The 27,991-nt window shown below is 51.9% G+C and overlaps 2 protein-coding genes across 8 annotated transcripts in view; one reads left to right on the top strand and one right to left on the bottom strand.

The window, feature by feature from the left end:
• The window catches only part of grid1b (glutamate receptor, ionotropic, delta 1b), a 222,084-nt gene that overhangs the window by 84,118 nt on the left and 109,975 nt on the right, over positions 1 to 27,991 (bottom strand). For all 7 annotated transcript variants that reach the window (XR_008693306.1, XM_029134793.3, XM_029134795.3 and 4 more), the window contains one exon: positions 1,847 to 2,131. Coding sequence is in view for 6 of the 7 variants with exons in the window: in XM_029134793.3 (XP_028990626.1) it covers positions 1,847 to 2,131 (285 nt within the window). In the remaining variant the exon portion in view is untranslated. The remainder of the gene's footprint in view (positions 1 to 1,846; positions 2,132 to 27,991) is intronic.
• LOC129603450 (uncharacterized) overlaps positions 1 to 27,991 on the top strand; it is a 47,139-nt gene that overhangs the window by 7,906 nt on the left and 11,242 nt on the right. The gene's annotated exons all lie outside the window — the stretch shown is intronic.

Below are 27,991 nucleotides of genomic sequence, written 5' to 3'. Positions count from 1 at the left end.
TATATATACTCTTCTTGTTAAAGCAAAGCTGTCCATCACAATATGGCATTCAGCGTAATATATGCTGCTTGCTTAACTGCTGGACAGAACAAAAAAAAAAAAAAAAAAAAAAAAAAAAAAAAAAAAAAAAAAAAAAAAAAAGAAAACCCAGTAGTCCTAGTCTTAAGGTGTGTGAACTGGGAAGGAGACGGCAGCAGCGACTGAAGAGCGACTGAATAGAGTTGATGTCTTCCCCGCTGACAGGCACATTCATTTGATAATGCACGTACCTTGGCTGACAGTTCAGTTGAAAACCACACTGAATCTTTATTAAACCGTCCCTGAATAACAAAAAAAAAAAAAAAAAAAAAAAAAAAAAAAAAAAAAAAATCTAACGAACTGAATGAAGGAGCAAACTAAGGTAGCAAAGCAGTAGAGACACTGGTAGAGAGGCTGACCTCTGACCTCTGACCTCTGACCCCGGCTCCCAGATGCACGTGTGGGTGAGACAGTGAAGGTGAAGGCCGCTGGATCAAGGTCGCTTAAAGTCGATCCTCGACAGAATAACGCAAATCCAGCTGGGTTAAACATGAACAAACGCCAGAGCAGCCCATTAAAAGCTACCGGCTGTTAACAGTGGAACATTATGGACGTCGTTAAGTTTATTTGTTGAGGACGCTGCAGCTTTTACGTCTCAGTCTCTGCATCCGACTCCACGTTTGTAGCCATTCTGATGCTAATGTCACATTTTTACAGCACGTTGCAACTGTGTCACTACTTCAAAACCAGCAGCTTGTGGATGAACTGAAGCCCCTGGGTTCATTTCACCCACGGTTGGTTTTGTTGTGAGAGAAAATCCATCAGTTTCTTCCACACAATTACCCGACGAGTTATTAACGAGTGAGAGAATGCGACGTTTAACTGACAACTGTTGAATCTGGGTTTTCTGTCTATGGTTTCAAAGCTCCCAGGATCCAGTGCTGGAGAGAATAAACGCTGGGGCCTTGGTCCCTGATCCTTGAGGCCCCGTCTCCATCAGCTGCTCCACCAGCTGCTCCACCAGCTGCTCCACCAGCTCAACCCTGCTCCACCAGCTCGGCCCTGCTCCACCAGCTGCTCCACCAGCTCGGCCCTGTGGTCACACCGTGCTGCGTTCTGAGACTCCCTGCTTATTTGAGCCAGATCCGAGGTTGGGTTCAGAGCGCGATCATCGTCCTGGGTTCCTGCCTCATCGCTGTCCCTTCGTCTTAATGTTCCACTGGTTGCGTATTAAAGGTCTGGGTCCCGGCCCACAGCTACTCTGAACCTGAGAGACGCTACGCGCCTGCATCTATATCCTTATATTGTAATTGCCACATCCTGTATCGATTACGCTCAGAAATCCATCGAGCCTAATGTGATTTCATTACGATACAGTCCCAGGAAGCTATTCCAAACAAATACAGGAGACAGAGGAGTCGATGCCTGAGTGTCCAGACGTGGCCATAAAACACTGATAATGATCTAAGCAGCACGTACCCAAAACTTTTACAAGCCGCCGTCTCAGGTGAATTCACAAGACCTATTTATCATTTCATTCATTTCTGTGCAAATATGGAGCCGCTGCCAGCGCCGGAGGTGGAGACACCAGCATGTTCTACCACTGAGGAAGCCTGGGAACACAGCTGTGTTCTGTCCAGAGGAGGTGGAGGTAAAATCACAGCTGAGACGGGGTTCAAACGGACCAGCGGCTGTGTGGCATCAAACCAACAGCAGGAGACGACAAGGAGAAACAATGAGCTTCAGGTGACACACACACACACATTTTGGACCTGAACAAAACGAAACTGTGGTTTCCCAAAGACAAACCGCCCCATCCATCACCTACCGTACTCGATGTCGTAGAAGACGATGAACTTCTGCCAGCGCAGCTCCTCCACCAGCGTCAGCATCACGTCGTTGAGGCGCACCGGCGGGCGCGCGGCCAGCGTGTAGCGCTGCCCCCCGGGGCTGGGGTTGAGCTGGCAGGCGGTGCGCGGCGAGCCCTCGCTGTGCCTCTGGATGTACAGGTGAGGGATGTGCATGGCGTCCGTCAGCGACTGCAGGGCGCTGGCGGAGGCGCAGCCGGTGGAGGTCACCAGCGCCAGGATGCCCTGGTTCATGAGCTCGCAGGCTGCGGGCAGAGGGGAGGACACAAGCATCAGAATGAGCTGGGATGTGAAAGGAGGTCATGGAGCGTGTGACAGGTGACACCACGGAGTCCGACCTGCTTCTGAACAGAACAGAGCAGAGCAGACGAGTACACGGGCTGCGCCAAAGGCTAAGGCCTAGTTATGGGACAGCACCAGATCAGCTGGAAGCAAAAGAGCAGTGACGGAGCTGTGCTCCGCTGCTTCACTGACACAGATCTGACTCTCCTCCCTGCGCTTCTGAGGGCGACACCAGATGAGCCGCGTGCGTCCTGAGGGGCTGCCAGCACTTAACCTGAATCTGCTGCTGCATCATCTACTGACCTGCCTGTGTGTGTGTGTGTGTGTCCTCCAGGGTTTTGTGCAGGCAGTGGCCCAAACCCTGAGCCTTACTTTACACTAAAACACCAAGCGTTACCTGAACACAGCGAGCACATGGCCCCACTTATCCACTGAGTAGGACTCTGGGGAAGGAGACGAATCACAGCTCTGTGTTTACATGACTCCACTGTAAAGGAACGGCTCACATCCAACCCCAGAGACAGCATCATCTCCCTTTGTGCATATAAACCGGTCTGTGCATGCAGCGCCGAGGCCCCACGGAGCCTCATCAAACATCAAACCCTGTTAGAGGCCTCAAATGTCAGACAAAGAGAAACCAAGCCTCTGATAAAGCCATTTTATTCACACACTGTCCTGTGTTAGGCTCAAACCTGCAGCTCTTTAAGAGGTTCCTCATCCTGTTTGTCCCTGACAGCCAGACAAGCACAGTTTCAGCCTCTCGGCCAGACTGTCTCTGCAGACGAAAAGGTCAGGAGATGCTCCAAAGGGCAGAAGGCGTGTTAGGACTGAGCTCCACCGCGGGGAAGGCTAAAAACACCCTTTTATGCAGAGACCGAGGAGCACGAAGCACAGTCAGGTGCTTTTCAGGGACTGAGGGACAGGAGGAGGGAGGGGACGCAGCAGGAGAACAGCTGGTCACAGGCTCAGCTTAACGCGCAATGCACCTCGGCTGAACGTGTCCAAGCCAGCAACAGAGGAAGGACTGGTCGTTGTGCTTTTAAGGACAGTTAAAAGGCTTCTGGAAGAGAAGGCGAATGGCGCCTATAGCTGTAGTCAAAGTTGAAGCAACAGATAAAACTGGAACCTGGCAGCTTTAACACAAAGGAATCAGTGGTAAATCCACACAAGGAAGCAGTGTGTCAGACAGTGCTCTGCAATAACTGCTGTGGCTGAATAAATGAGCAGCGCTGCAGTGAAGCGGTCTTCACCCTGATAAGGACACGGACCGCTTTGTTTGTCAAACTTTGAGATAAGCCAATTGTCCTGTTTAATTGGATTGACATTTTGCAGTTTGACATATAATTTGTTGTTTTTTCCTCGAGGAAATGACATCGTTGTGCCCAGTCGATAATTATGAAGCTGAAAACACAGGTTAGTGCATAAAGATGCTTAATAACCTAAAACTGCGAGTCTGACCTTCAATCAGTCAGAAATGCTCTGCTGACGTCTCTCCACATGACGAGAAGCAGAAGGAGCCCCAGAGACTCTGCTTCACAGGCAGAGCTGAAAACGCCGAGCCACTGAGGAGCAATTAGCATCGTACACTGGAGCGGGCGCAGGAGCTGCTGGGACAAACCATTTGGGCTGGAGACGTGACTCACTCGCTCTATGAGTCCACAGTGAGTCATGGTTTCATCTGTGCTAAATGAACCCTGCGCAATATTTAGCCGCAGCGACTCCCCATGCATCCAAATGACACTTACAGAGCAAGTCCTAACAGACGGCGGGAGACAGAGCCCATTAGAGGCACCGGCACACGAGCGTCTGCTGCGTCTTCATCAATATCTGATCATCAATATAAGGCCGGCCTGCTGGAGCTGGAGTGCTGCTGCATTCCTCTGCATGCTAACGAGGCCGCGCTGAGGAATCCAGAGCGTGACTGTGAGATGGAAACATCCCTACAGCTGCGTCTGCATGTGTGTGAGCTGCTCAAAAGCTCAGTGTTAAACCATCAGATGGGGGAAAATACTGTAGCTGCAGGTGCTTCACCATCAGCACAAATAGACTAATAAATGACTTCATAACCATGTAAATACGATTAGAAAACAAGATGAAACTAATATTTGTTTTCCGTTCCGTTCCGTTTCGCTGCACTAGGTTTGCACTGATCCACACTCAAACAAAGGTCCAGAACCAAAACCATGACCTGGACCCATCACCAGGACTAGAGCTGGTACCACACATGGTACCAGCCCAGAGCATGGGCTCACGTGGCCTTCAAGGACCACACAGCTGATCACCTGCAGCAGGTGGTGTCAGGCTAAAAGCAAAGGGCCCCGTCTTCACGCAGGCTCCATCTTCACTGCCTTCATGTTTTAGCTGCAGTCTGAGCTCAGCGCTGCATCTGCAACCGCTGCTTTACTCCGTGGAATGTTTTTTAGTTACCACAACACAATAAGGGCGGAAATGAGCTCCATTCACAGGCTGCGCGGAGGCCAGGGAAGCGCAGATAATCGATAAGACGTGGAAACTGATAGTCAGAGCAGCATAAACAAAACAAAGGGATTAGTGCTACTGGCTGAGGCCTTATTGAACAGATCACTGGTACGAGACCATTCGCTTCTCCCTATTCACTCCTCTGCCTCTGTCTCCCACACTGTTGCCTTTATTTTAGTTCCTTCATGAAATGAGAGTTTGCTCTGCTGCTGATCAATCTAATTAATTACTGCAGCACAAGAGATGCAAATAACAGTGCAAGTCACACAGAAATTTTTAAATGAGGAGAATCACAGCAGTAGCTTTCAGCTGCCAAGTCAAAACCGCAGAATGTCCATGTTCAGGGTGTGGAGCAGGAGGAGATGGAGAGCGAGCAGCAGACGGAGGCTGAGTGAAGGAGCGGAGGAAGGTGCAGGTCCAGGAGATATACTCCACCATATATACATACATGTGGAGGCACGGAGCTGGGAGCCGAGAAGCTCGGCTCAGGCCTCGGCCTCCGAGCTGCTAATTACCCCGCTTTCATCAGGAGCTAAAAACAACACGATCCAAGAAAGACCTTTATTAAAAGCTGAAATGTCTCTGTGGGTTTGTCGATACCAGCTACACATTTCATATTACCAACATTCATTTCATTCATTCGATATCTCTTTAATTAAAATTGATTGATGCAGTAAAATACTTTTAATGGACCTACAGAAACTTCGGATTTTAATAATTAACTGTGGCTAAAAGCTGTTTACTGCAGTGACACCTCATCAGTTTGACTGACAGGAGGCGTCCGGGTCGACAGGAGGGAGGTGCTGTCACATCAAACACCTGCTTTCAGGTCTGATACAATGCAACGGCTGCACGCCAGCGCACTGGACTCACTGCGGCGCCTCTGAACCCATAAACACGGCAGACGAAGGACTTAATTACAGTGGTGGGCCGTTACCTGAAGCACCTCTCAGTCCCACTGGTCAAATGATTGTTAGAGGGGATTTAAACCCTGACACAAGTAGGATTAACGCCAGCTCCCGAGCATTAGGCCAAACAGCGGGACATCAGATAAGCAGGCGTGTGTGTGTTCATGGGACAAAGGGGGAGGAAGCCAGACACAGGTAGTGATGTATTAGGGACCAGCATCATCTCTGGGTGCCGTTCATCACAAGGAGACAGCCGAGGGACAGCGCCATCAGTCAGACACACAAACACACAGACAGGTGGAGACCTGATGAAGGTGAGGATCAGTTCACTGATGAGCAGTGATCGTCACATGCGTGAGGTCAGCGCTCGGATCCTCATTCTGTGCTTACAGAAGCCGAGGCAGCAAACTAACAACACGATGGTCCACCAGACCCTGCTGCTGGTTCAGCCATGGTCCTTCAGCGCCATGAGCCACTCGTATTCATCCTGAAGTCACCAAAGAGCAGGTTGAGTGTCTCCTGTCAGTCATCCACTCACGCAGCGACTGGGCTGAGGCTCACAGACGTGATCAGGAGGCCAGGCTACTGCGGAGGCTCAGGTATGAGGCTTCCTGCACCTCTGTACGGGCTGCAGAGTATTAAACCATTAGCCACTAGCATCCACTGAGACCAAGCTAAAGGCTCGGACAAGTGCGGTTAATGCAGAGCTATCACACACGATAACCAGTCGCATCACACACCGTCCAAACAACCAACTCAGCACCTTGAGGAGCTTCAAATATTCAGTGTGTGCACCAGACGTTGTGTGTGTGTCCGGCTCTTTGCTGGATTATGGCTGTGCAGCGCCAACAAACAGCAGCCTCTGCACCATCATCTCACTCGACCTCGGTGACCCGCTTTGTGACAGAGCACAGTCCAGCTGAGGCGTCTGCCTGTGCAGGAGCCGGAAGCTCCTCATGTTGGCTGCTGCTGTGAGATGAGTGGAATACGTCGATGGAGAGGTTGAGGCTGTGGCTCTGCAAATTCAGGCAAGCACCAATGTCCAACCATGAACAGGCTGAGCTGCGTTTGCATCATGTGCAACCAGCCGTGCCGACCGCACGGGACCAAAGCTCTAACAAAATGCCCCACTCGGGCCTGAGGGGAGCTCCAGCGCGAGTGTGAAACGGCTCTGCCTCTCCTCCTCCTCCTCACAGCTCTCTCTCCCAGAGGAGCAGAGCAGCCCGGTGGTTCCTGTCAGCTTTCACAAGCAGCCGGGAGGAGGGTCAAAGGTCAGAGCCTCATCCAGAAACAGAGCACCGTCTGGGGGAAACGGAGGCCCGGAGGAGAGGCTGCAGACCAAGGACAGACTCATTTACTGGTGACAGAGGAGAGGAAGGAAAGAGGGAGCAGGGAGGGTGACAGGAGGTGAAGTATGTGTGACTGGGCTCATATACAGATGGTGAAGTGGATGGAGAGGAAAGCAAAGATGAAACACGGAGAAAGGAGGACGGAGGACAGGAGAAGGGGAGCGAGTCGGCTTTGAGCCGTGTCCCCACGCAGAGGAGCCTCCATGTTTTAGTGATCAGACCAGTGTGAACAACAAGCGGGCAGCATCAAAGCTTGTGAGCAGCTCCTGCAGAGGTGAGTCTCATCTCCACAGTACGTTCTGTACATGTGATGTGGATGAGCCTCCAGTAATTCACATTAAGAGCTGAGCTAATAAACCGCCGCTGCAGCATCACTCTACATCTGTGACATAAATACACGGAGCTGCAGTGAAGCTGATGAAGCAGGACGACTCCTGGAACTGGGCCACTTCCAGGAAAGTGACATTCACCGGCAGCGAACGCACACGAGTCTCACAAAGGCCACAGAGCGAGAAATCATTTCCACAGATGCTCGCAGACGCAGCGGCAACGCCGGCCACATACAAATGGAGGTAAAACAGAACATTACACGCAAACACTGTGAGGATTCTGATGGAGAGGTGTGTTTTATGTGATCAGCTGCAATAAGCAGCGTGCGCTAACGCAGCGCAGGTCAAGGACAAAGCTCTGGGAAACGATACGAGGCAATAAAAGATGAATGATGCCGGTGCGTCAGTGGAATTCTACCAGTCCAGGGTTCCACATGCACCACATCCCGGGAGCGAAACAAGGAACAAGGTCAAAGCACGACGCAACAAGACGCTAATGGAGCGGATCTAAAGTGAGTGTTTGCCAAGCGGACCTGAAGTCAGCGTCAGGCTGGCGATCAGGGCTCGTTAGCACTGGACCGAACCCAACAAAGGCAAAGGTCGGAACCAGACCTGGAAGCAGCTTCCATTTCATGTTTCACTCAGTCACACGTCACGCGGCTCTGAAGGCGTTTCCTCCCATCAGAGGGAGCAAACGAAGCGCACGCGTGTAACGGAAAGAGAAGTGAGGTTCAGCTGAGGCTGAGGCCACTGTGCTAATATTTACCATCAGTGAAGCCACACGCTGAACGTGGAGCTGTTTGTTCAGCCATGCAGCGCATCACGCCAAGGAGCAGTGTGCGTGTGTGTGTGTGTGTGTGTGTGTCTCTGCGTGTGTGCCTGTGTGTGTGCGTCGCCCACAGACCGATCTGGGAGTTGTGTTCCATTCAACAACGTGACCATGGCTTCAACAGACGACTGTGTCTGTTCAACATTCTCACGTGTAGCGACGTCCACACACATCCTTCATGGGCCATTTTGTCTGTGCTGAAGTAAATCACAGCCTCCACAATCTCCATCCAATCAGCACACGGAGCGTGAAGCACCTGCTGGTTACGTTGGTTACAATGAGGAAGTTACGTGAAGGACGAACAGACGCCGGTGCTGCCGAGCTCATAAATCCTCCTCACACACCTTTCTTGGTTTGGTGTCTGCAGGACTCGTCAGGTAAAATCGATGCCTCAGTCCCATCAACTTTCATTGGCTCCCAGATTGGGATTAATGGGAGGTGGGAGAGGAAAAACCAAAACTAGACTGGAGATGAGTCTGTCCGTCATGTTTTCTGTTACACACCATCAAAATAACGCTGATGTGATGATTGTGATGATTTGAGGTGAGAGAACGTGGGTTCTGTCGGCTCTGCGCTCACACTGCAACCATGGTCCTCATCACAGAGATGAAGAACAATGGCTGGTGAAAAGACCAGTAGAACCCACGGAGGCCGAACGTCTGACTCTGCATGGCTGCAGAACCTTCCAGGTGAGTGTCAGGAGCCACGAACCAAAGACGCTCCCTGTGACACCCAGCGAAGGATTTAATTAGAACCTATGGCAGAGTCCAGAGTGGGAGGTGCTGATGAGACAAAGGCTCAACAAATGGTTTAGCCTTTAAGATGCTAATGCTGCTCTGGACGACAGGGACTCCAGCTGGTGTGAGGTTTTACCTATGGAGGTCAAAGGTCAAAGCAACAGGCACAGTAACAAGAGGACGAACGTAGAGCTCAGTGAGCGTGTGTCTGTGTGCGTGCGTGTCTGTGTGTGTGTTTGTGCGTGCGTGTCTGTGTGCGTGCGTGATGTCTGTGTGTGTGTGCATGTCTGTGTGCGTGTTTGTGTGTGTATGTGTGTGTGTGATGTCTGTGTGTGTGTGCGTGTCTGTGTGCGTGTGTGTGATGTCTGTGTGTGTGTGCGTGTCTGTGTGCGTGTCTGTGTGTGTGCGTGTCTGTGTAGGTGTTTGTGTGTGTGTGATGTCTGAGTGTGTGTGCGTGTGTGTGTGTCTGTGTGCATACGCGTCTGCGTGCGTGTGTGATGTCTGAGTGTGTGTGTGTGTGTGTCTGTGTGCATACGCGTCTGCGTGCGTGTGTGTGTGATGTCTGAGTGTGTGTGCGTGTGTGTGTGTCTGTGTGTGTGTCTGTGTGCGTGTTTGTGTGTGTGTGCGTGTCTGTGTGTGTGTGCGTGTCTGTGTGTGTGTGTGCGTGCATGTGAGTGAGCAAAGAGCAGGTAAATGTTGAAATGAACCACGTCTCGCTGCATTTGTCTGAAAAAGAGTCTTTTCACTCAAGCTAATGAAAATGAAGAGTGAGCTACTACAGAGTGACATTCAGAGCTCTTTTATCAGAGTCGTAGAAGCTGGAGTTCAGGGAACAAAGAGATCCAAACACCGGCGGAGCAGAGATGCGCTGGGCTGCTTTAAATATTCCATTATGGCAGACATTAGGATAATTATAACAGGCTTTTCAAGCGCTCTGACTGTGAATCTTTCTTTTTGTTCACACCACGACGGCCATTTTATTCATCCTCCTCTGGCCCAGTTTGAGTCCTGTGAAAAATGGCACAGCACGAAGGAAAACTCAGGGAATGAATAGAGAGACAGTGGATGTTGGCGTGGAAGCGGTTCTGAGGTCCGCGACTCCATTCAGGCTTTGTTTCCCCTCGTTCCCCGTTTCATGTGGCAACAAAGAGAACGAGAGGAACGAAAGGAACAAAAGGAACGAGAGGAACGAAAGGAACGAGAGGAACGGAAGGAACGAAAGGAACGAGAGGAACGAAAGGAACGAAAAGAACAAGCGGAACGAGAGGAACGAAAGGAACGAGAGGAACGAAAGGAACGAAAGAAACAAAAGGAACGTAAGGACGAGAGGAACGAAAGGAACGAAAGGAACAAGAGGAACGTAAGGAACAAAAGGAACGAAAGGAAGGAGAGAAACGAGAGGAACAAAAGGAACGAGAGGAACGAAAGGAACGAAAGAAACAAAAGGAACGTAAGGACGAGAGGAACGAAAGGAACAAGAGGAACGAAAAGAAGGAGAGAAACGAGAGGAACAAAAGGAACGAGAGGAACGTAAGGAACGTGAAGAACGAAAGGAACAAGAGGAACGAATGGAACAAAAAGAATGAGAGGAACGAGAGAAACGAGAGGAACAATGTTTATCACATCTGATAAAAATGAAAAAGGCACATTTGTGTTTGCTGCTCAGGAAACAGAGACGTGCTACACACACACACACCCACACACACTACACACACGAACGCACACACACAGATGCACGCACACACACACACACACACACACACGCTCGCACGCACACACACACACACACACACACACACACAAACACGCACGCAGACAGACAGACACACACACAGACAGACAGACACACACACACTCGCTTGTTCTCGCTCTCGCTGTAAACGATCAACCTTAAATAACACACACGCAGGAAAGTGGTAGTATCTTACTCTCCTGCTTAGTTTGGGAAAGGTGAAGCACTGGGTGCCGCCAGTCGGGTACGAGGTGCACATCTGTGGAGCTGCCTGGACCAGAGTGGAGTCGGTCCACAGTGAACGGGTGGATCGGGACTTACTTCACATTGAACGGGTGGATCGGGACTCGGTCCACAGTGAACGGGTGGATCGGGACTCGGTCCACAGTGAACGGGTCGAATGGGAATCGGTCCACAGTGAACGGGTCAAATGGGAGTCAGACCACAATGAACGGGTGAATCGGGAGTCGCTCCACAGCGAACGGGTGGATCGGGAGTCAGTCCAGGGTGAACGGGTGGATCGGGACTTGCTCCACAGTGAACGGGTGGATTGGGACTCGGTCCACATTGAACGGGTGGATCGGGACTCGGTCCACAGTGAACGGGTAGATCGGGACTCGGTCCACAGTGAACGGGTAGATCAGGAGTCGGTCGAGAGTGAACGGGTGGATCGGGACTTACTCCACATTGAACGGGTGGATCGGGACTCGGTCCACAGTGAACGGGTGGATCGGGACTTACTTCACATCGAACGGGTGGATCGGGACTCAGTCCACATTGAACGGGTGGATCGGGACTCGGTCCACATTGAACGGGTGGATCGGGACTCGGTCCACAGTGAACGGGTAGATCGGGACTCGGTCCACAGTGAACGGGTAGATCAGGAGTCGGTCGAGAGTGAACGGGTGGATCGGGACTTACTCCACATTGAACGGGTGGATCGGGACTCGGTCCACAGTGAACGGGTGGATCGGGACTCGGTCCACAGTGAACGGGTCGAATGGGAATCGGTCCACAGTGAACGGGTCAAATGGGAGTCAGACCACAATGAACGGGTGAATCGGGAGTCGCTCCACAGCGAACGGGTGGATCGGGAGTCAGTCCAGGGTGAACGGGTGGATCGGGACTTGCTCCACAGTGAACGGGTGGATTGGGACTCGGTCCACAGTGAACGGGTAGATCGGGAGTCGGTCGAGAGTGAACGGGTGGATCGGGACTCGGTCCACATTGAACGGGTGGATCGGGACTCGGTCCACATTGAACGGGTGGATCGGGACTCGGTCCACAGTGAACGGGTAGATCGGGACTCGGTCCACAGTGAACGGGTAGATCAGGAGTCGGTCGAGAGTGAACGGGTGGATCGGGACTTACTCCACATTGAACGGGTGGATCGGGACTCGGTCCACAGTGAACGGGTGGATCGGGACTTACTTCACATCGAACGGGTGGATCGGGACTCGGTCCACATTGAACGGGTGGATCGGGACTCGGTCCACATTGAACGGGTGGATCGGGACTCGGTCCACAGTGAACGGGTAGATCGGGACTCGGTCCACAGTGAACGGGTAGATCAGGAGTCGGTCGAGAGTGAACGGGTGGATCGGGACTTACTCCACATTGAACGGGTGGATCGGGACTCGGTCCACAGTGAACGGCTGGATCGGGACTTACTTCACATCGAACGGGTGGATCGGGACTCGGTCCACAGTGAACGGGTCGAATGGGAGTCGGTCCACAGTGAACGGGTCGAATGGGAGTCAGACCACAATGAACGGGTGAATCGGGAGTCGCTCCACAGTGAACGGGTGGATCGGGACTCGGTCCACAATGAACGGGTGAATCGGGAGTCGCTCCACAGTGAACGGGTGAATCGGGAGTCGCTCCACAGTGAACGGGTGGATCGGGAGTCGCTCCACAGTGAACGGGTGGATTGGGAGTCGCTCCACAGTGAACGGGTGGATCAAGACTCGATCCACAGTGAATGGGTGGACCAGAAGTAGGTCCACAGTGAACGGGTGGATCGGGAGTCGGTCCACAGTGAACGGGTCGAATGGGATTCGGTCCACATTGAACGGGTGGATCGGGAGTCGGTCGAGAGTTAACAGGTGCATCGGGACTTGCTCCACATTGAACGGGTGGATCGGGAGTCGGTCAAGAGTGAACGGGTGGATCGGGACTCGGTCGAGACTGAACGGGTGGATTGGGACTTACTCCACATTGAACGGGTGGATCGGGACTCGGTCCACAGTGAACGGGTGGATCGGGACTCGGTCCACAGTGAACGGGTGAATCGGGAGTCGATCCACAGTGAACGGGTGGATCGGGAGTCGGTCCACAGTGAACGGGTGGATTGGGAGTCGGTCCACAGTGAACGGGTGGATCGGGAGTCGCTCCACAGTGAACGGGTGGATCAAGACTCGATCCACAGTGAATGGGTGGACCAGAAGTAGGTCCACAGTGAACGGGTGGATCGGGAGTCGGTCCACAGTGAACGGGTCGAATGGGAGTCGGTCCACAGTGAACGGGTCGAATGGGAGTCGGTCCACATTGAACGGGTGGATCGGGAGTCGGTCGAGAGTTAACAGGTGCATCGGGACTTGCTCCACATTGAACGGGTGGATCGGGAGTCGGTCAAGAGTGAACGGGTGGATCGGGAGTCGGTCGAGACTGAACGGGTGGATCGGGACTCGGTCGAGACTGAACAGGTGGATTGGGACTTACTCCACATTGAACGGGTGGATCGGGACTCGGTCCACAGTGAACGGGTGGATCGGGAGTCGGTCCACAGTGAACGGGTCGAATGGGAGGCGGTTCACATTGAACGGGTGGATCGGGAGTCGGTCGAGAGTTAACAGGTGCATCAGGACTTGCTCCACATTGAACGGGTGGATCGGGAGTCGGTCAAGAGTGAACGGGTGGATCGGGAGTCGGTCGAGACTGAACGGGTGGATCGGGACTCGGTCGAGACTGAACGGGTGGATTGGGACTTACTCCACAGTGAACGGGTGGATCGGGACTCGGTCCACAGTGAACGGGTGGATCGGGAGTCGGTCCACAGTGAACGGGTCGAATGGGAGGCGGTTCACATTGAACGGGTGGATCGGGACTCGGTCCACAGTGAACGGGTGGATCGGGACTTACTTCACATCGAACGGGTGGATCGGGACTCGGTCCACAGTGAACGGGTCGAATGGGAGTCGGTCCACAGTGAACGGGTCGAATGGGAGTCAGACCACAATGAACGGGTGAATCGGGAGTCGCTCCACAGTGAACGGGTGGATCGGGACTCGGTCCACAATGAACGGGTGAATCGGGAGTCGCTCCACAGTGAACGGGTGAATCGGGAGTCGCTCCACAGTGAACGGGTGGATCGGGAGTCGCTCCACAGTGAACGGGTGGATTGGGAGTCGCTCCACAGTGAACGGGTGGATCAAGACTCGATCCACAGTGAATGGGTGGACCAGAAGTAGGTCCACAGTGAACGGGTGGATCGGGAGTCGGTCCACAGTGAACGGGTCGAATGGGAGTCGGTCCACATTGAACGGGTGGATCGGGAGTCGGTCGAGAGTTAACAGGTGCATCGGGACTTGCTCCACATTGAACGGGTGGATCGGGAGTCGGTCGAGACTGAACGGGTGGATCGGGACTCGGTCGAGACTGAACGGGTGGATTGGGACTTACTCCACATTGAATGGGTGGATCGGGACTCGGTCCACAGTGAACGGGTGGATCGGGACTCGGTCCACAGTGAACGGGTGAATCGGGAGTCGCTCCACAGTGAACGGGTGGATCGGGAGTCGGTCCACAGTGAACGGGTGGATTGGGAGTCGGTCCACAGTGAACGGGTGGATTGGGAGTCGGTCCACAGTGAACGGGTGGATCGGGAGTCGCTCCACAGTGAACGGGTGGATCAAGACTCGATCCACAGTGAATGGGTGGACCAGAGGTAGGTCCACAGTGAACGGGTGGATCGGGAGTCGGTCCACAGTGAACGGGTCGAATGGGAGTCGGTCCACATTGAACGGGTGGATCGGGAGTCGGTCGAGAGTTAACAGGTGCATCGGGACTTGCTCCACATTGAACGGGTGGATCGGGAGTCGGTCAAGAGTGAACGGGTGGATCGGGAGTCGGTGGAGACTGAACGGGTGGATCGGGACTCGGTCGAGACTGAACAGGTGGATTGGGACTTACTCCACATTGAACGGGTGGATCGGGACTCGGTCCACAGTGAACGGGTGGATCGGGAGTCGGTCCACAGTGAACGGGTCGAATGGGAGTCGGTCCACAGTGAACGGGTCGAATGGGAGGCGGTTCACAGTGAACAGGTGGATCGGGACTCGGTCCACAGTGAACGGGTGGATCGGGACTCGGGCCATGCCTTCAATCCTCTCTGTTCCATCCTCTCTTACTGCTCGTCCGCCGGGCCGGAGCTCAGACTTGGACGTGAACCTGTGAGCAGCCCATCGTCTCCTCATGGTTCTAAGTCTTCAGTGCACCTGCCTCTCAGCATCTCTGCACTGAGCTTCGGGTCGTCATGTAGACAGATGGGCATGTGATGAAGCTGCTCCTGTGTTGGTCTCTTGCTACACTGAGTCAGGGATTGTTGACTGTTTCTCACTCCCGGCTCAACACAGCGTCTGAGGGTTCGACCCGTGAGGCCGAGCGAAGCTGCAGCATCATCCGTCCGTGTGACCCAATGACGGCCTGACGCTCATCATGACATGTCATGGCGCCGCACCGGCCGCCCGTCGCTGCTCTAATGGCTCCACAGTCGTGTCCAACACTTGACCGCCCAGCGAGCGGTTTCACCTCCATCGTTCTCTCACTCCGTCTGTGGTTCCGATCAGGAGAAGCCGTTCTGACGGCTCATCTATTAGATTCTGGCTCCTATTTTCCCTTCTTCCAGATTGTGTGTACGCGATTAGAAAAGTTCACCATCTGAAGTGCCATAATGAGATGCTGCCACTGCTGCCGCCTCCTTGCAGCACAAAAAGCTGATTACATAAGTGTCCAATGAAACAAGGCTACTGTGTTACTGTAGCTCTAAAAATAGCAGCCGTAAAAGCTCCAGCTAGAGACAGTGGAGTCTGTGAATACTAAAGAAGAGCGCAGACGTGAGGTGGACGTACGATCAGCTGCTACTGCCGCACTTCTTTCAGTTCTATCACCACCTTATGAGATGTGCTGCTCTTCGTTTAGTGTGCATCTGCAGCCTCTCCCACAATGTAACCAAGTGGAGAGAGCGAACATAGAACCCGTGCACAGGCAGGAACCTTGAGCTCCAGTCGTCTGGTACCTCAGCGGAGTAAAGGTCTGTGATGAACACGACAGCTCTGCTCATCTCCGTGTCTATGACTGAAGCAGGAGCGTTTCTCAGGTTAAACCTGAAGCAGCCTTCAGTGCGCGCGTCCACGTCCGCCGCTGTTGCTAAGTAACACAATGCATGATGGGACACTTGGTCTGCAACCTGGACGAGCAGACGTCTACTCCCTTGTTCTTCACTCCCTGAGCTAAGCTCCTGACACGCACCCATCAAATGTGTGGATCACACTGAACAGAAGACTCAACACATGCTTCTTTGCCTTCGTGACTTTTTCTACATTTAATTACTGTCATAATGGCACATTTTCGCAGAAAGGGACTTTAGCTGCTAAAGCTTCTTTCAGATGGGATTCAGTCCTGCAGGCCAGAGGAGGGCAACTCTAATTACGACTGGATCTGTTGGCTCATTTTAATGTTACTCTAATATCCTCTACTGGACTGAAGTATTCATTTCAGCAGCACTGAAGCGTTGCTGACATAAACGTGATGCAGAACAACGAGTCCCTCTGATCATCTGCAGTTGGAGCACATTGTCTGGTTCTACATGTGGTGACATTCTGCAGATCCTTCACAGTCAGTGAGCTTTGTGAGACAACACAACCCCAACCCTGAGAAACACAGAGTCACATTCTGCACACATTTCATTTCATCTGAAAACTGTAGTCACACAAAGAAGCTGGATCCACCAGTGTTTTGCTGGCGCTGATGTGGAAAGTCCAGTGTGAGAAGCTGTTCATCTGCTCAGTCACAGAGCTGGGGTTAATCCTCATCAGCCTTGTTTGTGTGGAGACACCCCCCACTGTCGCTGGAGCTCCACACGCTGCTGGGGAAAAGCTGTTTGTTTCTTTGCATTCGTGTTCAGCATCAGCTCAGATTTATATTTAGGAAACAAAGGGCGAGTGAAGCAGAGATGCTGTAGTTGTGCTGTAGCTCAGCCACGAGGCGTCTCTCACTTCTCACCGCTTCCTCCTCATTCATCTTCCAGCTCTCACTGCCTCCTTTCCATCCATTTTACCTCCTTCTTCATCTTTCCACTTTCTCATTCTGACTCACTGCCATTGCTATTCCTGCTCTCTGACCTTGAAATGAATGGCAAAGCACCTGAGAGAGACAAGATCCACAGTGACGGGAAAAGGAATTCAAATGTAATGGAGCAAATTTAGAGTAACATAATAAAGACTGGAGAGGGAGGAATTCAAGGGGAGGTGAGAGGAACCAGACGCCATGAAAGGAAAGGGAGGCGAGAGAAGGAAAAGGAACTGGAGACAAGGAACATTAGATGGAAAAGCACTGCTAAAGACGGCAGCGTAGCAGGCAGACGCTGGCCTCATCACTTCCACAGGACAACATCCAGTTTTAATGATGGAGCCTGAGCCTCGTGCTTCAGGTAAAGGAGAGAAGTGTGTGCACTGAACTTTCACGCTGGAGTTTTGTGCTTTTTAATAATGAGCTTCTGTCTGTGGCCTCCATCGTCCTCCGTTCAGGTCAAACACGCTAACCTCCCAGAGCCTCATCATCCTCAGCGCTCACAGACAGTAATCACACGTGTGAAAGCCATTCGGCTGCTGCTGCCGGCATCAAAACGAGTGGAGGTGAAGCTTTCACGCCCACCTGCTAATGGGCAGGAAACAACAGCAGCTGTCTGAGGCCGGGCTCCTTTCTGGATATTCAGCCGAGGACAGAGTTTGACGGACGTGTAGGTGCCGGCGGGTGGTGCTGCAGCCGCTGGACGTCCCTCCGTCAGGACATGACTGGCGTCTGTAACTGACTTTCCTTCCTCTGTTCCTCGTTTTATTCCTCGAATCAAAAGAAAAAAGTCCCGACTCAGAGCAGATTTAGGAGGAAACTCAGCTAAAACCTGCAAACCTCCACTGACTCGACCTTCTACTTCCTCTGTTTAACTTGTTTTGTTTACGATTAGTTAAAAATTCAGACGTTGAGGCTTCGCAGGAGACCATCACCAACCTGACAAGTCAAGGCACAGTCTCTGCACAACCACTGCTTCAGTTTGGGAGTTTTCAGAAGAAAAGACATGTTTGGGAAAGTTTAACTTCTCGGCTCAGCTCTGTATTTATAGTGATTCTGGGAACGTTGTGGTGCCGCGAACGCCGCTGATGACACCAATTAGCAGCTTCAGCCACAAAATGGCAGGAAACCAGCAGCTTCGTTTGTGGACAGCACAGTTAAAAGCACCAAGTGGGAGGAGACTATTTTTACAGTTACACCACCAACAATGTGATCTCGTTATGTCACTAATAACTCAGGTCTTCTTTGGTAATTTTAGAGGCTCGTCAAAAGCAGCAGTGTCTGTAGAAGCGAGTGCATTTCAACAACAGACTTGAGACAGAAAGGTCAGAAACGCGATGTTGAACCTGAATGCACCATCACAGCTCAAGCGTTCTACTGTTTGACAGATGAAATATGGATCCTGACTAATTGTCTCCTCGTGTGCCTTATTTCTAGCGCTGATGGTTCTAAAGTTCACTCAAACCTCTCCAGGCCCAGACGAGCCGGACTCTGAGCTCCGACGCTCTGTCCGTGTCTCGGTTGAAGACCGGCTGTGATGAATTGAGTCTGAGTGCAGCATGAAGCTGCTGCATGTTCCACGTGAGGCTGTGGATCCAGGACGTTGCTCTGATGCTGGAGGCCTTCGCCTCCGGCCTCGGCTGCATCCTTATTGTGGGAAAGCTGAGACATGATGATGATCATGATCAGACTTGAAGGAGGCGGCTGTTTGTGAGTCAGCAGTCATTCATGCCCACTGATCTCACACCTTTACAAGCAACCTGCTGGACAAGACCAAGAACAAACAACAGACAAGCTGCTTTCACTTATGAATCACAGCAAAATGTTATTCCCACTACGCACCACAGGAGGAACACGAGACAAAAGCTTCTGAAGCGTTTAGGGAACAGAAGGGAAGTGACTCCAACGCGCTCACAGCAGGTCAGAGGTCAGGAGCTCAGCTTCATCAGGCACCGCTGGGTTCCTGCACGGTTCCTCCTCCTCACCCGTGTTCAGTAAACATCGTGTGGCATCGCACACGTTTTTGAAACGCTTCTTCCTGTTTCACCTCCATTATCTCTGTCTGTCGCACGCTGGTTATGATTCAGCAGTGGTTACAGAACCAGCCAGTCCAATTAATTACCGCAGCCCTGCAGCGCTTGCACTTCCAACACACGCGGCTCAGACAGCTGAGGAGGCAAATTCAGGCGTTCAGCTCTGGGCAGCAGAACGGAACCACACTCAGCTTCCGCCTTGCAGCTGGAATAGCTTCTATTCTAGGCGGTGGTTCTTTAATCTGAGGACGACAGGTGACAAACGTTGACGGCCGTTGATAATCACGCTTTCACCACCCGGGTAAGACTTCAAACAGCTAACGCCTGCTTGAGATGAGGAGCCCTGGAGCCGCAGCCGCGCTTCCTGCGGTCAAACTAGCATCCTCACTGCCGCCGGACCTTCACCAGAACCTCGTCTCCGCGTTGGGCTGTTTGTCGAGCGTCTCGTTCAGAGAAACCGAGCGGCTCCCGGGAGTCACATCCAGATGAGTGGAAGTTTGAAAGCGAGGAATCTTTGCAGACCTCGACTCAACAGAACACGCTGAGATAAAACAGCAGCGCCTGGAGCCTGAGCAGGAGGAGCGTTATGAGGACGACAAACACTGAGCACACGCAACCTTGGGTCTCCTCTGCATCGCTCCACATCCAGCGCTCCAGGATGAAGAGGCTGTGATGGTGACGTCGTGCTGCCAAGCATCCAGAGGACAGAGTGACAGACAGCCGCTCGTCAGGACGCTTGTGTCTGAGGAGGCTTCTGTCCCTTATCCTGGATGACGTGGAGAAGCCCATGGTGCTGGCGTGAAACCTGCAGAGCAGAAGATTTGTGTCGTTCTGTGTGGACGGAGGTCCTCTCTGTTCAGACCCAGATCCAGACCCGGTTCGCTGGATTCGACAACACCACAACTCAAATATGAGCCGAGCAACAAGAACGCTGCCGTCACTGCTTCGCTCCGTCTGACTCTTCTCCTCGGAGACGCTTCTTCCTGAAACTTGGCTCCCAGTTTTCCGTGGTGCAGATACAGTAGCGCACGCTCCAGGTCCTTGGAGAACATTTCAAGCAGCCACGTTTCCGTGTCTCTGGGACGATCATGTGAAGAAAGAGCCAGTGGGGAGAGAAATAAAACATGAGATGTGTGAGAGGTCGAGGGAATTTTTAAGTGGCGAGACCAAATTAGAGCGAGTTGATGGAGAGGAGAGACACACGGGGGACGTGAAGTTGAATCAAGGTACAGTACTTGTACTTTTTGTAAAGTTTTAAGTGTGTGATGAAAATTACAGTGAACGGCTCCTTTTCTGGTGAGGTCTCACAGGACGGCGTCACATCAAGGACATCAAACCTCTCAGCCTGAAAGTGCAGCAAAGCGTTTGCGCCTGCTGCTAATGGCTGGAGGTCGACACGAACCAGGGAGGCACATGATTAAAACGCAGATGAGGCCGCGGTCGAAGCAGACGGAGAAGCAGAACATCAGGGGTCACCTCCACAGACGAGCCCACGCGTCCGGCCACACCTGCCGGAAGCCCGGTACCGAGGCCTCGGTGCTGGAACCGCCACCCTTCACTGGCCTGCTGCACAGCAGACAGAGCGGCTCAGGCTTCGTATCCAGACAGTAACTGACTGCGTGTCAGTTTGTGGAAACAAGACAAACAGAGCAGAGAGACCTGTCACGTCAGCTTAGCGTCAGGATCCTGGTGTGTGGGTCGGACCGAGCCTTAGTCTAATGTGATTTTAGCACAGAGGCATAATGAGAACAATGTGACCCCTCCAAGCAGAGACGATCACATTACCTCAGTGTATCATCACACCCTGGATGAGATCTGTGTTTGTGGATGTAATTCTTCAATTAGACACTGCTAAAAAAGGCCGAGTGTGTTCAACACCTTCCACTTCATTATCCATCCATCCATTTTCTTAACCGCGGGGTCACGGGGTGCTAGAGCCTATCCCAGCTGGCTACGGGCGAGAGGCAGGGTACACCCTGGACAGGTCGCCAGTCCATCGCAGGGCAACACATAGGCAACCATTCACACACACACTCACTCACAGTCTTTGGACTGTGGGAGGAAGCCGGAGAACCCGGAGAGAACCCACGCAAACACGGGGAGAACGTGCAAACTCCACACAGAAAGGCACCAGGGCCTCCGGGAATCGAACCCAGAACCTTCTTGCTGTGAGGCGACAGTGCTACCCACCGCACCACCGTGCCGCCCTGCACGTCATTATGTTCAGCTATTAGAAAATATCTGATTTAAATCGGGCCACTCCAGCCAGCGTCATCATCATATGGACCAAACGTTGGACTGACGACTGGCAGCTCTCAGCAGGAAGAGGTGAAGTCACAGGAAGTCATCTGCAGACTTCAGTCAGCTCAGAACAGAGAGGAGGAAGCAGCACTCCAGCCCAAGGTCATTCTCTGCTCGGTGGTTATCATATATGATATATGAAGCCAGAGGTGAAGTGAGGAGTAGACGTTACAGGGAAACGAGTAAAGGAAAGGAACACGTTGCCACATAAGAAAGCAGCAGTGAGTCGGGTCAGATCAGCACGTTTGCTGTCCTCTGTGTCGGTTCAAGCGTCTACTGGCTCCAAACACAGGTGTGAAAACGCTGACTCCATACGTATTCCGCACACTGGGCCTGATTTGACTTGAATGAGATCGTAGAAGTCTGTTTAACGACAACATTCATCTGTAAATGTTATTAAAACCCTGGATTGTTATTACACTGGATCTGAGGTGACTTCCAGCATATGGTTGATGATCAGACTTTCAGAATCATGTAGACAGACTCTTACATCAGGTAACAACTGGCAGCGCTGGCGGATCTATTAGTGTCAAAACACATCTGCTGCTGCAGGAGTTCAGAGGCTCCCGAGGACCAGAGGGGGAGCAAGGTGTGTGTGTGTGATTCAAGTGTTAATGTCTGTGAAGAACCATTAGCCAGAGTGACAACCGTTTAGGCTACACACACACACACACACACACACACACACACACACACACACACACACACACACACACACACCAAAGCAGCCCCGTCCCACCCCCCCGTGAACACACAGCAGAGGCTGATCCTTCCCAATTAAAATAGTCACTTCTCTGCTCCCAGACACGTGAGATTACGATGATTACTAATAATGAACAGTGAAACATGGGACCAAACGAGTGGTCCGGTTACAGAACCCATGGAGACTCATGTTCATGTGTCCAGAATCCCAGAATCAGAGCTGATGACCCAGATCCTGCAGTTCCGTCCTCCATCTTCTGTTCTGTTGCTCCTCAGGCTCCAGCTTCAATCCTCCCATCGCTCACTCCTCCCACCTGCCTGAAGCTGTCTCCTCTTCTTCCTCATCTATCTAGTTTCCTCCTCTGGCCACTCCTCCTTCCATCCTTCTCCCCTTTCTCTGTCTCCACCACCTTCTTCTCCTCCGCATCAATCAGTCCTCTCTATGTGGACTGGTGCTGAGATTTCATTATGCTCCACGCCTCCCCCTTCGCCCGCTCTCATATTTATTTCATAGCTGGCAGGCTTGAGAGGACGCGAGTCCCGCTGGCTAATGAAAGGGTGAATTTCCACATGCATTATTCTCAAGTTGAGGCACCGCAGGGCTCGTCACAGCCCGAGACGCCCCGCGGTAGGCACCGATGGCGCACAGACAGTAGGTTGGAGCTGCAGTCAGAGGAGGTACAGCGCATTGTGAAGCGTGCTGTACACACATCTAAACAAGCACAAGCACCATCTGTGTCACGGCACACGGTCACGAAGCTCCACCTGCCCTCGGCAAACAGCGCTGAATAAATAAAATATCTCTCAAATGAATGTATACATGTTTAGCAGAGATTTGCCTTCGCCGTCTGTTTTCAGTCATGTGTCATGTTCATTATTCACGAAGCTTCAAACATTAATACGAGCGCAGAGAGTAGCTCCTCGCTCGGCATCCTCATTCATATGTAATGCAGCCTGAGACCCGGCCTCCGCTCCCATGGAGACGCTGCCTTTAAACGCCGGCGCCAGGATGCCGACTCTTCAGAACCAACACAAGTTAGCACACTTCACTGACAGAGCTACAGATCCAGGCACTGATACCCACGGCCCCCCTGCTGTCTCACCGCTCCCAAACAGAAGGGAGACGCTGTGACAACCGCTGTACAGGAACATCTACGGGACCGGTTAAACGCAGGCGTGTCCATGTGAACCTGGGCCCAGGCATCATGAAGCCACCAACACAGACTGACTGACTGATGCAGACACGCTCCCCCGGCCCGTTCGTGCGTTGATGGAACAAACGCCTGGCCGCGTGGCAGCGGTATCTACATGTAAAATGTCTTTACATCCGTGTAAAATGCCGGGTCCGCTGCCTTTAAAGTAGTCTGTAAAAATCTCTAATAAGCCAGAACGAAAGCGAGGAGAGGAACAGGCCACGCGTGAGCAGCCCAGTCCTATTAACCTTGTGAATCAAACGGCCACAGAGCCGATATTCAGTCAGCTGACATGAACAAGTGAATACTAATACATATAATAACACTAATACCTGGATCAATGGAGCCTCCCATCCAATGTCACCCCAGACCGCCGTCACCATGGTAACCAGTGGCAGCCAGACATCTAAATCTATAGTGTGTTCAGATACTCACACGTCATCAGTGGATGTTCAGTTTTCAGTTATTGACAAATGTGACTCTGGTTAAAGCAGCAGATCGATTTGAACCAGCTCATCTCAGCTCAGTCTGTGTTTAACTCTGTGGACGCACAGTGACTGTCTCTCCCTAACAGTTAAACCCAGGGTTCCAAAGGGGCAGTAAATGTCCGTGTCTTCACTAATAAACTGTCCGAGCAACGCCCTGCATCACAGAACACTGAGGAGCATTTGTTTCTTCATCAAACTGCTTTTAAATGGTTTGTTGCCCCTGTTTAATATTTAACTTCCTTCCTCCGCCATTGCTGCTGTTTTAGATTGCCATAAAACTCCGCTTACATTTACTTAGCATTATTTAAACTGGCTAAAAACACTCATGACGTATTATTGTATTAGCACCTGTCACGTGTTGTTAGAGCTTTATATGGACCAGTAGAATGAATCAGATGACCAGCGCTACCAAGCAAAGCCAGCAATTACACAGCTGCACAGTAAAAAGATCTAAACCCCGCAGAGAAAAAGCAGAAAGACACACTTTCATTTTCATGACAGCTCGTGAGTGCTTGGCTGTAGGAAGAGCCACTGGTTGACTTGACTTTGTTCCAATCTACTCATCCTCCCCATGAAGGGATGTGTCAGTCAGTAAAGAAAGAAAGAGAGAGGACTAAAATTAGACAACAACAAGACTGAAGTAAAGAGGACAATGGTGAGAGACAGATACGAGATGCAAGAGCAGGTGAGATCAATGGTTTGAAAAAGGAGGCTGAAGGGAGGTGGGATGAGCGAGCGAGAACGAGCGAGAGAGAGAGAGAGAGAGAGAGAGGGGCTGTGTGTGCTGTGATCAGATGTATTCACATGATGCCAATGAGGCCGGAAGAGGTTACAGAGCAAAACCCAGCAACCAGAGGACAAAGGCAAAAATGTGCATCAAGTCTGAATCTAAACTGTCACACACTTTAACGCGCAAAAAAAGTCGACAACACGGAACCAGAGACTTCTGGAAACTAAAACCAAGGAACATGAGGTGAAGCAGAGAAGCAGAAAAACGCAGCGCAAACAGTCCATCAAATCCAGAAGAAGAGATCCAGCGAGTCCACAGATCCAAAGCCTCATCAGGAAGAGACGGGATCCTGATGCTCCGCTGTTCCCATCTCCACAACACGCCACAGCTGCAGGGGTTCCTCACCTCCAGTGTCTAACACACAGGAAGGAGACGACCATCAACCAAGCAGCCACTTTGATCAGAGGCACAGCAGTAACGGAGGGAGCTTGAAATTTTAATCAGGAGCAGCAAAGAAAGCAGCGGCCCGACACAAATCAATCTCCTCCACAGCCGACCAATCAGCACGTGAGGCTGCTCTAATTGGCAGTTATAGCGCCGAGAGCAGCTGGTGCATAAACCAGGTGCAGCACTTAGTTTGGCAGGTAATCAGCAGTGACGGAGCGGCTGGAGGAGCTGCTCTGGTTCAACACGGGCTTCGTTTCCACTCCTGACTGAGTCACCGTCCATCTGGTCCCCACAAACACCCACAGTCCAGTGATCTGCTGAGCTCCACGCTGCAGCGTCACCGTCCGGCTCCTCACCGCGTCCAGACGCCACAGGCACCGCGAAGAGCTCGGAGCGAGGGCGGCGTAAAACCACACCGTCCATCAACCCGGCGCTCAAACCAGACGCGGGGCAGTTTTAGGCTCACATACAGTAGCAAACATCACCAAACCAGCTGCCAGAGAGGAAGCACAGCAGCAGCGTTCCATCCTCCACTCACTCACTGTATTTGGTGACAGCTGTGCTGTAATAACGTGCTGGTGAGAGCAGGACACACAGAACCTGGGGGTGGAAGCATCCAGACTGTACTGGTTCTCCTGCTTCTAGCTGCCCAGAGGCGAGGAGGGCCTCAGACCTGTCCGTCATCTCCCACCAACCAGGATCCAGAGCCCTGAGCCCAGGTGGAACCCAGCACACCGGCTCTCAGACTCTGATGTAGGCGCTGCGGTCAACCATCTGCTGCTCCCTGATCCACACTCAACCAGCGTCCTCCATCATCCTCTCAGTCCAAACAGTCAATAGGGGTCAGAGGGCGCGGGAGTGCGAGTAAACTGTCACTAATTAAAAAGGAGGAGGAAGACAAATGACAGTCCAGGTAGAGCTGCTCTTGGACTGATTCGACCACAAACCAGGAGCTGAAGCAGATCCCACTACGGACTCACACATATGGTTTCTGGGTTTTCCTCAGCGCTGACACGTCTGTTTCAAGATGACGCAGGAAATCACAGGCTGCTACATAAAGACGAGGCTCAGACACCAGACTGCTGCGCTTCGTCCCTCCGGCCTGCTGGGGGCGCGTTTTGTCCTATGGCTGATGTTGTTTCCTGTCTTGTAATGAGTGTCCACCGTGTTACTAGTATTTAAGTTGAGTCTTGGTTGGTCCATTGCGTAGTTACCATGTCCTGGTGCTTCCTCTGTCCAGGTCTGTTTGTTGGTTCTGTGTGTCTTATGTACTTGGCTGCATGTTAATGTTCGTATTAGGGTGGATTCAGTTTCCTGCTCTGCAGTGATTTCTAGTTATCTATGTGTGTTAGTTTGGTGTTATTAGTTATTGGCCATCCTGCAGGTGCAGCGTCCTTAGTTTGTATGTTTGTGTGTTCACCTGTTCATTAAACCGTTTAATTATTCAGTCCTGTCTGAGGTCGTGCATTTGGATCCGCCCTCCCATTTGTTTGTGTGAGGAGCGTCATTGGAGTCTAGTTTGTCCTGTGTGCGTAACACAGCTCCATCAGAGGTGTAGTGTGTAGATGCTCTCACACAGAGCCGTCTCCAAGCCGTTATCAGCTGGGTCTAAGCTGAGTCACAGAGACAGGAGCTGCTCTGAGGACAGTGAACCTCTGAGTTCAGAGCTGTGAGGGTCTCACCTCACGTCCAGGCGGCAGCTCAGCCGGAACCCCTCTGTGATGTCGACCCACTTACACAGACGATCACATCTTATTTAATATTAGACATCGGTCAGAGCACTGCACCCTCCGCCTTCAGACACGGACAGATCGATGCTTCACGGACTAATGAGCCTTTTACCGGTTACTGCGGCTTTATGAGCAGAGTGTGAGGTCCAACACAAAGTGGAGCTGAGCCAAACAGCCACAGACTGGCTGTTCCCAGGTCAGAGCGACGGGTGAAGCCCTGCCCTGTGTGTGTGACTGGGATATGTATGCTGCCTTTGAGAGCAGGTCATAAATCATACTGTGTGTGAGTGTGAGGGGCGCCGCTGGCACCCTGGAGGTGACTTCATTATGTTTCATTGAGCATTCGGAGGTCAAACCATGTCCACTTGCTTTGTCGTGTGCATTTAATTTGAGGAGGTTTTTCTGCAGAGGGTCAGCGATGCCGCCTCCTCCCGTGTTCTAAAGGTCAGGAGTCGTACGCTGGGTCCAGAAAACCTTGGTTCTGCCTGTTAGTGGCTCTGACGTCAACTGCAGGACTCCAATTTACCCAGAGTGGTGTCCACACGGTGTGTGTGTGTGTGTGTGTGTGTGTGTGTGTGTGTGTGTGTGTGTGTGCGTGTGTTCGTGCGTGCGTGCGTGCGCGTGTAGGTCATTATCTCAGTTTCCTGCAGTTTAACATGGGGCCAGCAGCTCCTCCAGTATGGATCATTTCTAATACTGATTGATCAGCTGAGCCACATACAGCTTTGCCAGGTGAGTTTCACTCTGCACAGAATAAATACTTAAATAAACTTAAACTTAAATAAGTTAAATGCTCCGACACAAATAATGTTAAACATAGTGAAACCCAAACTCAAGCGGCCCCTTCAGCCTTGAAGGTTCTGCTTGTGACAGAACCTTCCGTCTGAGCTGAGAAAATAAATTTCCAACATGAGAAGGATACAGATTTGATGTGGAAGAGACGAGGCTGTGGTGGATGTTATCACAGCCTCACCTGAAAAAGACGTGAGCAGAGACTAATGGATGCGGAGGCGCTCGTTTCCTTCCATGTTGTCAGCACAACCCTCAACAAAAGCTCTCCTGACAGCTGTCGAGGAGCTGAACTGACACTGAGGTTACCTGTTTCATTACTTCCTCTCCTCGTGGAGCTGTTTGACTAAACGCACAGCTGCTGCACAGAGGCCTCGTCGTTTCGCAGGTAAAGTCTGTGTCACAGCGTGAAAAGGAAACGACCGTGGAACCTGGTTCAGTCCAGAAACTGAACAAGGCTCTAGACTCTGCCGTGTCTCTCACGGGTCACCACCCGGTCCTAATGGATCAGAACCACATCCCAGTTTGGAGTCCTGTACCTATGGGTGACGCTGACTCACTGCACCAGCCTCAGGTTCTGATCCGACGCAATGAGACCTTTTCAGGCAGACACAGCTCCAGGACCTGTGTGCTGTGCTTGTTAGCAGACATATCGCCTTGTCCATCAAGCCTCTCCGGCCTCCTACTCCCTCTGACCTTT

The sequence above is a fragment of the Betta splendens genome, chromosome 19 (genome assembly GCF_900634795.4).
Source record: "Betta splendens chromosome 19, fBetSpl5.4, whole genome shotgun sequence".
NCBI classification, from domain to species: domain Eukaryota; kingdom Metazoa; phylum Chordata; class Actinopteri; order Anabantiformes; family Osphronemidae; genus Betta; species Betta splendens.
This window is presented reverse-complemented; position numbering and strand designations above follow the sequence as displayed.